This window comes from Dendrobates tinctorius, unplaced genomic scaffold (assembly GCF_039654945.1).
Source record: "Dendrobates tinctorius isolate UK_male_01 unplaced genomic scaffold, ASM3965494v1 ptg000008l, whole genome shotgun sequence".
Lineage (NCBI taxonomy): Eukaryota > Metazoa > Chordata > Amphibia > Anura > Dendrobatidae > Dendrobates > Dendrobates tinctorius.
Window position 1 is genome coordinate 58,587,289 of NW_027361676.1, and position 15,691 is coordinate 58,602,979.

General features: G+C 41.7%; 1 protein-coding gene across 2 annotated transcripts in view; it reads right to left on the reverse strand.

Moving 5' to 3' along the window:
* Window positions 1-454: 454 nt before the first annotated feature.
* AGA (aspartylglucosaminidase) overlaps window positions 455-15,691 on the reverse strand; it is a 61,077-nt gene continuing 45,840 nt past the window's right edge. For both annotated transcript variants that reach the window (XM_073577861.1, XM_073577852.1), the window contains one exon: window positions 455-658. In XM_073577861.1, coding sequence (XP_073433962.1) covers window positions 558-658 — 101 coding nt within the window. In that variant the 3' untranslated portion in view covers window positions 455-557. The remainder of the gene's footprint in view (window positions 659-15,691) is intronic.

Here is a 15,691-nt window from a genome sequence, read left to right on the forward strand (position 1 = left end):
ACATGACAGTAACATCCCAGGTAGAACTACAACAAAGGCGCATGGCAGTCATTCCATGACATGCCAAACAACAGTTCATGATGACCATATTTATGGCATTGCCATACACAGTAGAGCAGGCTCACTGTTTATCTTCTGTGGTACACGCTGGGGCAACATATTGTACTCTGAAAGCATATGTATCTGGAAACATTGCATTTTTTACTTTGTATTATCCTCTGCATACTAATTTCTGGTAAACATCTGTGGTCAAAATGCTCAATAAACCTTTTGATAAATGCCCTGATGGGTGTAGTTTTCAATAAAATGCTACTCCTCTGCCATTTTTCTTTTACCTCAGAGCCTCTCGGATACATGCAATATGATCATTTCAATTATCTGGTCTAGTCCATTAGTATTCTCAAATGCTGCATTATGATGCAGTTATGTGCTGGAAGAAAAGCGTAATATTGGCTTCTGAATGAAAGGAATTTTATTAGCTGTCTTTTTCAATACACATATACAGTGCATGGAGAGTGAAATTGTACAACAGCATTACTGTGAACAGTCTTGTTCAGCTACAGACAGTCCACCATCTCTTCCAGAGGCTGAGAGCAGCCTGGTTTATATACGGAGTAGTGAAATTCAGTGAATCCTGGAGCTTTACTGCAGGCAGCACCTATAAAAAGAAAATGTGGATCTTATCAATTTAAGAATCTGAATCTTTTTTAAAAGACAACACATGACAACTGCACAACTTGTGGACTTGTCCAACGAAATGACCTCCGACTTAAAACATACCGAATACCATTCATACAACTGAAAAAAACTCATCCTACCACTTTATGCAGTATCTTAATGATTAAAGAGTAACGAGCTTCTCTGAGTTTAATCTCGCATACACAAATCTGTGGGAAGTAAAAGATCAAAGTATGAAGTAAGCAGTCTAAGCTAATAAGTCTTATTGATTGGTAAATTGTACTCTCTGCTAAACTAAACCCTACTAATGAGACACCCTGCACAATGAGTGATCTCTGATTGCTTTGAAGTTTCAGGCCTTTCTATATATTTATGCAAAACAAAGATAGATCTAAATGCCACGCTCCATCATTACATCAGGCAATTTGTAGTGGGGATTGCAGAAGATTTGAAGGAAACTTGTTCAGCAGAGCTCTTCAGTGGACCGGGCTTGAATTCAACTTCAGAGAATCAGTCTAGCGATCATTAGTTACAGTGTATCTGTCGGCACATATATGCAGCCCAATCTGCGGGTGTCATTAAAATTCTAGATGCCAAGGGCGCTGATCTATACCTTTCAGTTACCAATAAAGAATAATTATCATTCATGTATTAATCACTGTGAAGAATATAGGGGATTTACTGGCAGCTTACTACAGTCCAGTCCTCTCCTTCAGCATGTGTAGCTGTAACAGAACACCTGGTTCAGCAGGTGGTCTAACCTTCTCTGCTTCAAAGTGAACACTCCCCTCCCCCAGCATAGCTAGTATCCACAGGAGTCATCTTGTGTAACTGATACATTGTCAGATGGCAATTTTATAAAGAGATTTAAGGCGAATATGGAATTATCGTACATCCTAGCTGTACACCGGTTACATTTTCGAGATCTCTGGAACGGGCCAAGAGCCTTCCGCATCCCAATTGAGACCCGTTCTAGCACCCCAGGCCACAGAAAAGCTAGTAGAAGAAGAGGAGCCATATTTGGTCTCCAAGCATAACGGGGGCCCAGCCGGATCCAATAGCACCACAACCCTACAAAAGAAAAACAAAAAGCAAAAGACACAAATATCCTGAACTAAAAAGTAAAACTAAAAACCCCACAAGGGTTGCCATGACGTGGCGGGAAGGCTTGTACATTATTTTGATCAAAATTATGTTTACTAAATACCCTTATTATTATTATTATTACCTTTATGCATTATTTGCAGTTTATTTTTTACTTTTTAGGTCAGGATATTTGTGTTTTTTGCTTTTTGTTTTCTCTGGTTAATGGTCATGGGTTAATATGCACTTACATTGTGCATACACATTAACTTACTTTTTCAGTTCAGACTCCAGTTTTTTATTCATTTTATTGTGCATATTAGGGTGACTGGATCTCATATGGGGGGGAAAAAAAATGTCAGAATCTTGTTTGTTTGGACCCCACAAAACGATTCCCCTTTCCAGATATTGAGAGAGGCAAAATTTGAGCTCGATCAAACGACGTTAACCCGTGCCGCTCGTCGCTCAAAGTTTGAAAAAATCCAAATTGAGGTATTTTAAGATTTAGGTATTTTGCACAGTCTGTTAGACTATAAAGAATGTGACAACAACATTGCAGAAATAGCCCTGACCAAATTTTCGAACCATTTGTGGTATTTGAATGCAGAGTTGGTGGGATTATCGTTTTTTGATCCCACCATTACAGACAATGAAAAGTTGTTAATGGCTAATAAATTGCTCAGTAGCACAAATGAACCATCAGAGCACGCTAACCTACATGAGTTGAACCTACATAGTTATCTAATCTATTCTAGAGCTTTTGTTAAAGTAGTTTTTGAAACGACAGAATATAATACTCGGCATTTGCTTACAACTTGCAGGACATATTGCTTTTGTTCTTCATCTTTTGTCAGAAGGTCGTTAAAGTCGGTTACTTCCTACCTCTTTTAATTTTTCTTTCCTAACTTTTGGATTTACAACCCTAGCGTGCTCTGATGGTTCATCTGTGCTACTGAGCAATTTATTAGCCATTAACAACTTTTCATTGTCTGTAATGGTGGGATCAAAAAACGATAATCCCACCAACTCTGCATTCAAATACCACAAATGGTTCGAAAATTTGGTCAGGGCTATTTCTGCAATGCTGTTGTCACATTCTTTATAGTCTAACAGACTATGCAAAATACCTAAATCTTAAAATACCTCAATTTGGATTTTTTCAAACTTTGAGCGACGAGCGGCACGGGTTAACGTCGTTTGATCGAGCTCAAATTTTGGCTATCTAAATATCTGGAAAGGGGAATCGTTTTGTGGGGTCCAGACGGACAAAATTCCGACATCGATTTTTTGCGGTCACCCTAGTGCATATCAATGGCCCCTTACCAGCCTGAGAATACCAGCCCCCAGCTGTCTGTTTTATCAAGGCTGATGAATACTCCCAAAGATCGCAGTAAGGCTCGGCTCACATTTATCCTGTGCTCTACGCTTAGCACTTACACCGGGATTTCTGAATAAATCTCTAAAATACATGATTCAGACGGAACCCCGGTGGAAAAGTCTCTATAATTAAGCAGATGGAGGCACAGCTGAATAGAGGCCAGACCGAGTCCAGAGAACTCTTCTGCCTCATTATAGTGAATGGATCTGTCGGGGTTTAATCTGAATTACATCACTCGGAGATTTAGGCCTCGCTCACATGACAGTATAACACGGCAGAGTGCTATCCTATGTTTTATCTGATTGACACTAAGCCCGATGTTATATTATAAGGCAGTGCTGATCAGCAACTATTTTCTCATGCCGATTTGCCATGAGCAAGTTGCAGCATGCTGCAACTAGCAGCAAGACTCTGCTCACATGCACCCTTACAAGTCTATGGGTGAGTGAAACATCGGACTGCACTCTAAAGTCATCTCAGAGCAGTCTGATATACACCGAGACAGGCAATGGAGACATAGAAATTACTCACTGTCTCCTCTGCACCTGTGCTGCGATTCTCTCATGTGAGACATTCGGAGCACATAGCACTGATACTCGGCTCATGCACGCAGCAGAGTTTGAGCTGTGTGTCATTAGTATATCGCATCCAATGCCCTTGCTAGTGTGACTCCAGCCTTAGATGGAAATCCCGATGTAAGTACAAGTACTAATCGTAGAGGACAGGATAAACATAATCTAAAGTGTTTTGCAAAATGTTCCCAATAAAAGCTTCAAACTCAATCCACAAAAAAAAAAGCAAGCCCTCACTCTGGCCTGTCATCTGTTAAAGGAAATATAGGGGGCTTCCACATTACTGGTAGCATAAAGGCTCTGGAAAAGCGCTATTGCTCCTCACCCTCCTAAAGAAATTCAGCAAATTCTCCGCACCCAAATCCAAATGCTCTCCTCCCTTCTGAGCCCTACTGTGTGCCTAAATCAACAGTCATCAACCATGTATGGGATTTCTTTGAGAGCCAGTCTAATTTACAGGTTCATGTCTCCAGAAGCACAAGCTGGGCATAATGTGTGGGCACTACAATAGCAGATTTGCAATTTTCACTCAGCAACATTCATTGCTGCTTCTTTATGGCAAACACCCATGGAGTCAAAATAGATCCTAGACATGTAGATAAATTCCCAGAAAGGTGTAATTTTCAAAATGGGGTCACCTGAATGGGGATTCTGCTCTTCTATAGGATTCTATATATGGAGTCTGCAAACTACTCTATGATAATTTGTTCTCTAAGAGTCAAATAGTGCTCACATTCGCAATCAGTTCCTGACAAAACTGTGCTTCAGAATTCAAATGGCTCTCCTTCCCTTCCAAGCCGTGCATCCAAACCGTAGATTTCCACTATATATTGGGTATCAGCATACTCGGAACAAATTGCAAAACAAATTGTAGGGTCCATTTTCTCCCCTTAGGTTTGTGAAAATTAAAAATTTGGAACCGAAAAAACATTTTTTGCATGAAAAATGTATTTTTTTCATTTTTATGGCTCAAAGTTATAAAATTCTGTAAAGCACCTGTGGGTTTAAGGTGCTCACCACACCTTTTAGATAGGCTCTTTGAGGAATGTAGTTTCCAAAATGGGGTCACTTGTGGAGGTTTTCCAGTGGTTAGGCATATCAGTGGCTCTGAAAACGCTACATGGTGTCTGCTATCTATTTCAGCCAATGTTACGCTCCAACAGTCCATTGGCGCTCCCTCCCTTCTGAGCCCTGCTGTGACCAAGCCCCCCTGGGCTTGGTGTCAGCAGTCAAAAAACAGCTGACATCAATCACAACCCTAGTACCCAACTTGCCACAAGTGAGAACAGCCGGGCAAAGCGCCAGAAATGGCGCATCTAATTATTGCGCCTTTTCTGGGGCGGCTATTTTTAGGTTGGGAGGGCCAAGGTTCATGGCCTCTTCCCAGTCTGAGAATACCAGACCCAGCTGTGCATTAGCTTGGATAATTGTCAAAAATGGGGGGGACCCCATGCCCGTTTTGAAAAATTATTTTAAAAAAACACAGCGTAAGACCCCTTTATTCTTGGTAACAAGCCATGTGAAAGCTGATAGCTGGGTTGCAGCCCGCAGCTGTCGGTTTTACCTGAGCAGGTTATCAAAACTAGAAGAGACCCCCACGTCTTTTTTTTATTAATAGCTATCAGTGACAGCTTGTGTATAATGATGAGAGTAGTACACCCCCTCACGCTGGCCGCCTCCATTCCTTTAAACAGGGCCCCAATCCCTTGTTTTTGAATAATACAGGTGCTTCTCACAAAATTAGATCATCAAAAAGTTAATTTATTTCAGTTCTTCAATACAAAAAGTGAAACTCATTATATAGAGTCATTAGAAACAGTGATCTATATCAAGTGTTTACTTCTTTTAATGTTGAGGATTATGGCTTATAGCCAATGAAAACCCAAAAGTCATTATCTCAGTAAATAATTAACAAAAAACGCCTGCAAAGGCTTTCTAAGCGTTTCCAAAAGGTCCCTTAATTTGTTTCAGTAGGCTCCACAATCATGGGGAAGACTGCCAACTTGACAGATGTCCAGAAGGCAGTCACTGATACTCCACAAGGAGGGTAAGCCACAAAATGTCATTTCTAAAGAAGCTGGACAGCAGAGAAAGCCCGGTCACAGGTGAGCACAAAGGACACTCTTCCCCCCACTCTTAATACGACTATACCGACACTCCCTATAGTCGAAACTGTTGAATCGACGGACCTTTTGAGAAGCAATTTAGTAGTCTCCTCTTGTATAAAAACATTTTCTACTTCCCCAGACTTCCCCCTACCAAATTTAGAATCTCCTGACTCCCCCCCGAATAGGCCCTACACAGACCACCACCAATTTTTCTTCTAATACCAAAATCACGCAATTTTTTCAGCTTGCTCCAGGCCGTTCCTCCAAAATAAAAAGAAAGAGGAAGCGTGGAAGTAGAGGAAGAGGAAAAACCAGATAGTTTTAAACCTAAAAAAAAAAAAAAACTAATGACAGTGGAATCCACGTAATGGAAAAATCCAGTGTTTTTAACCTTTCAAGCCATACACTACCCAGTGCTGAGGAATTGCTCCTTGAACATGGCTTCTCCTATTGCCCTGACGTGCCATTAAACCCTTTTAGTCTGTTTTTAGATCTAAACGAATTTATCAGAAAGCTCACCATACAGCGGCATTTTTTAATTGTAGAAAAAAACAAACCTCCTTCTAATTCTTTAACCCCGCCCCTCTCTAATACCATTGACACCTATCTACATGTCAATCCAAAGACAAACTCTAGTAAATTTTACCCAGTCCAACATAAGGGTGCACACATTGAAACCTTCCAACAACTAATTTTTAAAGAGCTCAGTTCCCTCCCTCCTTTTTAAAAAAAGCACCAATCTCAGCTTAGCTGAGAAATTGGCTTTGAATACCCTAAGAAATAACAATGACATTATCATAAAGAATGCAGATAAGGGGGGTAGGGTTGTTGTTATGGACAGAGAATGGTATATTAATGAAGGTCTCAGAATCCTAAATGATTCTGAGTACTATGTTAAATTGGAGGTTGATACTTCATCCACCATTTTCTCTCAGTATAATTTACTTATAAAACATGCTTGGTCCCTTGGAATTCTGAACAAAAAGGAGTTCAAATTCCTTAATATCTCTAGGTACAAAACTCTTTTTTATTTTCTCCCCAAAATCCACAAAGACCCCATAAACCCTCCAGACCGCCACATCATCTCAGGCATTGGCTATGTAACCAGCAACCTTTCACACTATGTGGATCTATTTCTGCAAAATAAGTCTTGAATCTTGTTTCCTATCTTAGGGACTCAGCGCATCTAATTGATCTCTTACTTTAACTGCCCAGCGCTCCCAACTGTTATTTACTTACCATGGATGTTCAGGCCCTGTACTCTAACATCCCCCATGATTTAGGCCTTGAAGCGGTGGTCTAATTTCTATTGAAGGATGACCAATTACCTCCTTTACAAATCGATTTTCTTAAGAAAGCAATATTATTTGTCCTCACCAACAATGTGTTTTCTTTCGAGGGGGCTTTCTACCACCAGGTGAGGGGCTGTGCGATGGGGACGAGATTCGCCCCAGTTATGCTAATTTGTATATGGGGGCATTTGAGTCAGTCCTCATCACGCAGTCCCCCCTTGCAGCGGGCAAGATATCCCTTTTCCTCCGCTTTATTGATGACCTCTTTTTTATTTGGACTGGCTCCCAGTCAGAGGCCCTAGATTTTGTCCAATCCCTTAACAATAACTCCTGGGGTTTGAAATTCACAGCCAATATTAATAATACTACAATTCAATTCCTAGATCTAATGGTTCAAGTTGACTCATTTGGCTGTTTTTCAACCTCCACTCATTTTAAAAGAGTTGATGTTAATAGTTACCTCAATTTTAGCAGCGGTCACCTTCCCAATTGGATTTTAAACATCCCCTACGGACAGTACTGGAGGATAAGGAAGAACTGCACAAAAGACAGTGACTTTCTTAAAGAAGCCGTTATCCTAAAAAACAGCATCGGATCTCAATTCACTGGCGCCCCGAGACCTGTCAGCCTGGCGCTCCACTAATCTGTCTCATCTGGACTATTGCTAAAGAAGCTGGCTGTTCACACAGTGCTGTATCTGAGCATATTAATGGAAAGTTGAGTGGAAGGAAAAAGTGTGGTAGAAAAAGGTGCACAAGCAACTGGGATAACTGCAGCCTTGAATGGATTGTTAAGAAAAGGCCATTCAAAAATTTGAAAGAGATTCACAAGGAGTGGGCTGCTGCTGGAGTCATTGCTTCAAGAGCCACCACACACAAGACATTTCCAGGACAGGGGCTACAAGTGTCGCATTCCTTGTGTCAAGCCACTCATGACCAAAAGACAATGCCAGAAGTGTCTTACTTGGGCCAAGGAGAAAAATAACTGGACTGTTGCTCAGTGGTCCAAGGTGGTGTTTTCAGATGAAAGTAAATTTTGCATTTCAGTTGGAAATCAAGGTCCAAGTCTGGAGGAAAAGTGGAGAGGCACACAATTCAAGCTGCTTGAAGTCTAGTGTGAAGTTTCCACAATCAGTGATGGTTTGGGGAGCCATGTCATCTGCTGGTGTAGGTCCACTGTGTTTTAAGACCATGTCCACGCAGCAGTCTACCAGGAAATTTTAGAGCACTTCATGCTTTCCTCTGGTGACAAGCTTTTTGGAGATGGAAATTTAATTCTCCAGCAGGACTTGGAACCTGTCCACATTGCCAAAAGTACCAATACCTGGTTTAAAAACAACAGTATCACTGTGCTTGATTGGCCAGCAAACTCGCCTGACCTGATATAGTCAAGAGGAAGATGAGAGACACCAGACCCAACAATGCAGACGAGCTGAAGGCTGCTATCAAAGCAACCTGGGCTTCCATAACACCTCAGCAGTGCCACAGGCTGATCGCCTGCATGTCACGCCGCATTGATACAGTAACTGATGCAAAAGGAGCCCCGACCAAGTATTGATTGCATTTACTAAACATATACATGTATTTCAGTAGGCCAACATTTCAGATTTTTAAAATAATTTTTTCAAGCTGGTGTAAGGCTAGGTTCACATCGCATTAGTGCCATCTGTTTAATGCATGCGTTAAACGGATGCGCTAACGTTGATGTCCTTTTTGGCCCAATTGCGCTAACGCATGGTAGCATTGTGTTAGCAATAGAGATCTATGCACAGTGAACGCATCCATTTGCTGTGCGTTAGACCTAACGCACCCGAAAACGCGGTAGACCGCGTTTGAAAGTGCGTCACAAAGTAACGGAACATCGCTAACACATGCCGAATTTGACATGCGTTACGATAATGCCTGGCAATGGGTGCGTCAACGCATCCGTTACATAGCATTAGTGCTACTTAGTAACGGATGGCACCGAACGCGATGTGAACTCAGCCTTGTAAAGTATTCTAATTTAATGAGATAATGACTTTTGGGTTTTCATTGGCTGTAAGCCATAAACATCAACATTAACAGAAATAAACACTTGAAAGAGATTACTCTGCTTGTAATGACTGATATATGAGTTTCACGTTTTGTATTGAAGAACTGTAATAAATTAACTTTTTGATGATATTCTAATTTTGTGAGAAGAACCTGTAGGTCTACACTGGAGGTTGCAGCTCACATAGATGTTCTCTTCTTCGACCAGGTAGTCTCCCTTTCGGCCAAACCTGCAAATCTTTTTGGCTACCTTTAGTCCAAATAAATGTAACAGTAAATGATTTTCATACTGCACGCTGAGAAGAGGGAACTGTGGACACAATGTACTTTATAAAAGTTGTGTTTTAAGAAGATAAAATAAAAGATTGAAGTCAGTTTGTGTGCCCCCCTCTCAAATGATAATCAATACACGGCTAGCAGCTGGAAAATAAATGCTTATCGAGCCACTGCAAATGTCATCTTGGTCTACATGGAGTGTCTCAAACTACCAGCCCCCCACTGCCAAAGCTAAGAATGAGTTGTCAATTAAATCTCATGTCCTCAAGACTATTGATGGGATCATAATGGCATCTTGTATCTGCAAATGCAACCTATAGATAAAAGGGCTATATAAATCTATTCAACTCTGACATCTAGAGGGAGTGACAAGCCGAAGCTTTAACGCACTTTTATGGTATAGTCACACACAGAAGACTTGTCGCAACCATCCACATTGATGTGAATGGTGCGTGAACAAAGCTTTGGGCCCCCTTCATCATCTGTGATTTTTTTTTACTTTTTTATTGTCTTGCGTCATTCACAGAGGTTTTTCTGCGCCAAATTCATCAAAATGGAGCACGGGTAATGAATTAGGCGCAACTGAAGTGATTTGCACCAAAAAATGCAACATTTCAAAAGTTGTATTTCATTAATTTGTCTATATACATCTAGATAAGAAAAAGCAGTTGCAGACAAAGTTATTATTAACCCTTTAAGGACATATGATATACTATCCCGTCCATGTGTCCTGGGCCTTAATGCCTATAGACGGGATAGAACGTCATACCAATCAGCCGCGCTCACTGGGAGAGCGTGGCTGATCGCGGCCGGGTGTCAACTGATTCACGGACCGCTCCCGGCACTTTAACCCCCAGCACACTGCGATCGAACATGATCGCAGGGTTCCGGGAGCAGGCAGAGGGGCTGTCAGGTGTGACAACCCCTCTGCCTTTGGATCAGAGACCCCGTGGCATGTCGCAGGGTCCCGATCGCTCCCATGGTAACCCGATGTCGTCATGATGCCTGCTTTTCATGGTGATGCCTGGTTTTCAAATTAATGAGCTGTGGCATACCTTCACCACAAATCCAACTCCAATACCCTACTGGAGTAAGACTTGCAACCAGGCAGGTTCACGAGTGTCTGACTCCAACATGTGCCTTCAATAAAAATAGTGCGTTTGTGTCCAAAACAACCTAATAGAAAAAGAAATGGAGCAAACCTTCAGTCCAGAAATTTCTGCAATAAATTTTGTGCATGTGAATAGACCTTTACAGCTGAAACATCTGCTGCTCTACTACTACTGTGAGTGATCTTATTTAAAGAGAACCTGTTACCAGTTTAAAAGTGGCCAGATTTTGCTCATATTCCCGCAACTCCTCAATGTATTTTTTTTTAATCCAATATATGATCCCAGAAATTGGGGTCTTTTTATTTAGGAGATAATTTCAAAGGTCTTTACCGATGGAGCATGGAGGATCAGAGCAACTCCCCTATTACTACTTAGGGGAGCAGCAGGAATAAATAAAAGCAAAAACTAGCCACTTTTGACTTGGTGACAAGTCCTATTTAACCCCTTCATGACATTGCCATTTTCCATTTTTTTCCCCAGCTTCCTCCAAAAGCCATAACAGTTTTATTTTTCAGTCATTATAGCCATATGAGGCCTTATTTTGTGGGACAAGTTGTAGGTTTGACTGGCACCATTCAATCTGCCACATACAGTGGCTTGCAAAAGTATTCACCCTCTTGTCATGCCTTTGTGTTTTGCTAAAACCTGGATTTTTTTTGTTGAGTGTTTGCGTCAGTTCAGGTAAAGAACATGAGACAAAAACAACAAAATGAGGCATACATTTATGTGCACTATGTATTCAATGTGTGACAGTACGAATATTCTTGTACACCTAAGCCCCGGATGACCCTCAGTAAATGTACGACATACACAGAAGAAAAAGAAAGATTGTGGTTAATGGGGCAAATGAGAATATTTATTTAAATGTACAGTGGTTCATGCAACAGAATGCTAGAAAAAATAGTCGCATATCAATTTAGAATGTCATAAAAAACAAAACCGGTATATAATGTTACTGCAAACATAAATCAGAAAAATGCCCCTAATGGAGTGTATGTCATGTAATATACAAAACTGTATGACAGCCCATCAGCATTCTGCGTTTACATGGGAGTGTGGATTGAGGCGCCCTCCTGCCGGCGCAAGTTGAATGCCGTCAGAGATGGACAATGGGATTTAACAGGTTAACAACTGTGGATGGAGCTCTGCTCCACTCACGGATGTTGGAGACATATGACGGCGGATTTACCCCTTAATGACCACTGATACGCCTTTTAACACCTGCAGTTTAGCGTACCTATTCCTCAGCGCCGCTTTTTAGGTGGTCCCTAAAAAATGGTTTTGTAAATTTTGTTGGAAAAAAAAAAAAAAAAAAAAAAAAATCGCTGGTCAACTCTTAATCCTTATAACTTCCTAACCGAAAAAGAAAAATTATGTTTCCAAAATTGTGCTGATGTAAAGTAGACATGTGGGAAAGGTTATTTATTAGCCATTTTATGCAATATGACTCTCTCATTTAAGGGCACAAAAATTAAAAGTTTGAAAATTTGCTACATTTTCACCAAATCTCCTTTTTAAATACAAGTTACGTCTAAAAATTTTTACCATTAAGGCCTCTTTCACACTTCAGTTTTTTACAATCAGTCACAATCCGCCAGGTTTTGAAAAAAACGGATCCTCAATATTCTCATTCTCTCTCTCTCTCTCTTTCCCGGCCAGCGGTTCCTTTAAATTTCATCATTTTCAAGATCCGTCTGAAAACGGATCCTCTGCCTTCCGTTCACATCAGTTCAAAACGGATCCGCTTGTCTGACTTTTTGGCGGATTTGAACTGATGCAAAAAACTGAAGTGTGAAAGAGGCCTAACATGAAGTAAAATATGTCACGAAAAAACAATCTCAGAATTTGTGGGATCAGTTGAAGCGTTCCAGAGCTATAACCTCAAAGTGTCAGTGGTCAGAATTGTAAAAATTGGTTTGGTCACCAAGTACCAAATTGGCTCTGTCACTAAGGGGTTAAATCGGCTAGCAATCCTGCATGAATGGCAGGGACACGACATGACATAAGTTTATGTCGTATGTCCTGAAGGGGTTAAAGGGAACCTGTCAGGTCTAATAATGCTACAAAGCTGCAGATATAGGTCTAGTGCGCAGGTTAATAGCATTATGAAGGATCCCGTCCGCAGTATTCAAAGCGCGCCACCCGAGAGAACACTTTCTCCTGAGAACTGCGGCTTTAAAGCGTGCCAGCGTTGCTACATTCACAGCTCACAACAATGAGAACAGCAGCTCAAACAATGCCCCGGGCACTGGTTCACAGCCACCGTTCTCACTGATGACAGCCGTGACCAATCTGTCTGGGCACACCAGCATGACTGAAAGACGGCAGCTTCCATTAGAAATATTCTCCATGTTCTCCTGGGTGCTGCACTTTCATAACGCTAAGAACTTTGCAGATTAACCCTATATCTGAAGGTTAATAGCGTTACCGGACCGGACAGGTTCCCTTTAAAATAATGTTGTGTGTGTATTCCGGATAATTCTAATGACTTGACTTGGACTACTTCTCACAGAAATGCAAAATCACATAAGCCATGAGGTTGTAAGGCATTAAGCTTCATAATCCAAGACAACTCGCACAGAAGCAAGTGATGCTTCAGTGAAGATCTGCAGTGATTACCTTTAATATCTGTCAAATTCCCAATATTTCTAATCTTATTTTAATAAAGGAAATATGTACCTATAACATCTGACTTACAAACAACTGAAAGCCATGCTGGAAATCCTGTGTTACATACTTCATTGTTCTCTGCCCAATATATACAAAGAACTGTATCTAAAACAGCAGCAGCTCGAAGTAAAATCATAATTTTACTTAATACGTTTATTTATAAAGTCATAGCCAAAAGTGTTGACACCCTTGAAATTATTCCACAAAATAAAGTATTTCTCCCTGAAAATTATTGCAATCAAGTTTGGTTCTACACGTTTATTCCCTTTGTGTGTATAAGAACAACACAAAAAAAAAAGAAGAAAGGCAAACTGGACATAATTTCACACAAAACCCCCAAAAAGGGCCAAACAAAATTGTTGGTGCCTTTCCAAAATTTTGGGTAAACTACTCGGATTCAAGCATATGAAAAATTGATGAAAGGTTGCCCCGTAGGACAGTCCAGATTGTGGATAAACAGTCAGTATCAAGTTCCAAAAAAATTCAAGGTGTCTCTGGCAGACATTTTCCCCCGAAGTCCACCGCAGTGAAGACAATGGGAAGTACGGGGACTCCGCTGACATTCTGTGAAAACCTGTGGCCCCCACCACCGCCTAACATTCCCTTCTCCCAAGCCTGGGGCTGCAGCATCGCCCTACTCCTGCCACCGCCAGCTTCCAGCAGCAGCAACCCTGCCTCCTGTGACCATGCTGCTTCGCGGCCGCACCCCTCACACCCTAGTAAGCTGCACTCAGATAAGACGCATCCTTATTTTCATCCCAAATTGGGGGGGGGGGGGGGGGGGAATTATATTTTCATCCTAAATTGAGGGGGGGAGGAGACGATTATTCTGAATAATACGGTACTTAATTTTCTGGAATAATTTCAAGGGTGCCAATACTTTTGTTCATGACTGTATAGAATGCCAACATTTTCTGCAGCACTTTTTTTTTTTTTTACACAATTAATCAGAGACATCTGTAAAGAGTAAGACTGGGCTGCGGGAGCCTGCATTGAGCCGGGTCTGGAACTGTTGAGGCTGCGTCCCGTGTTGCCCGGGGGAATGAATGGGGACCGGACAAACCCCATGACCTGGGAAGAGAGGGAATGTTTAAGGGAAACAGTTGAAAGCGTGCGAAGCAGGGTGCAGTTTCCTGCCGACAGTGAGAGTGCAGGACAGTGAACAGCGTGCCCGGCGCCCCAAGCAGCAGCACCATGACGTACTGCGGCTGGCTGACTTCTCATGAACGCTCCAGCGGGACAGCGAGTGTGGGAAGTGCGGTGCGCCCAGTCAAATGAAGGACCGCGCTTGTGCAGAGAAGTGTGGGCCGATTACAGGATACGGAGGTGCGGTTCCGTTTGCTGGCTAGCAGGCATCAGCCCACGCTTGGTACGGAGACTTCTGCAGCTCTTCCCGCTTTGTGCAGGCTTATGGACTGGGGGCTCAGCAGGTAAAACCTACCTAATCTTGGACCCCATCAGATGACCCTACACCGGCCGTTGCCGATACTACTAGCCCTAACGGATTGCGGACTAAGGAACACCAGCAAGAGCTACGATAAGTGTTATTTGAAACTCAGAATGTCGCACTTATTCTGCTTATTCCATTCATTTATTGTTGTTCTATTAACCCGTTTTCACTGCTCATTAACTCCCTGTGAGATTACCTTTACTGTTAAAATAAATAATATTGTTATACTGTATTGCTCTGCAATCCCTGCGTACTGCATCTCAGCACTTGCTTACATTTGGCGTTACGAACGCAGAGGCAGCAGACCAGATGCATGTGGGTGCCCCGCAGTCCAGCTTGCCGCTTTGGGCCATGCTCAGCATTCTCCCTAAATTCACGGGGGATAATCTATTGTTGTGGGACTAGACTGAGTGGGTTAATGGCATGTTGATGATATATCCTATGACTCCTGCTATGCAGGCGGAAATTGCTCTGATGACCCTGAACGGTGAAAATACAGAAAATAAAAAGATATTACAAAGTAACACATAGTTTTATAGGAGGAGTGAGCCCCCTAGTCATAAGCTTACAATCCATAAGGCATACATAACTCATCCTTCTGAAGACTGTGAAAGCTGGGTATATAAAAATGAGTATAATCGCTTAGTTCTTGAGAATGCCAATAGAAAAATGCTGGCAACCGAATGAATGCTGGCAATAAGCTGTGCATTGGTCACACTAACCAATGACCTCAGTAAAGAACTGGCACTGCTAAGAAACATTAGTTCATCAATTATTTTCATCAAGGGAATCTAGCCCAAAGAACAGTATTTACCTGTAGTCATAGTGGTAATATCCAGATAAACACAGTTTTTAATATGTGGCAGTCTAACTGGCAATGCAGTAACAGGGAAAACATGAAATTACGTCCTGTATATTCTCCATCCAGCCGCTCGCTTTCAGTCATCAGGCTGCCCTGGGGCAGTGACCAGTTAATGATAAGTACGCTGTAAACACTAAATTAAAGAGGGAACTATCGTGGCTCCTGAAAGGGAGCATA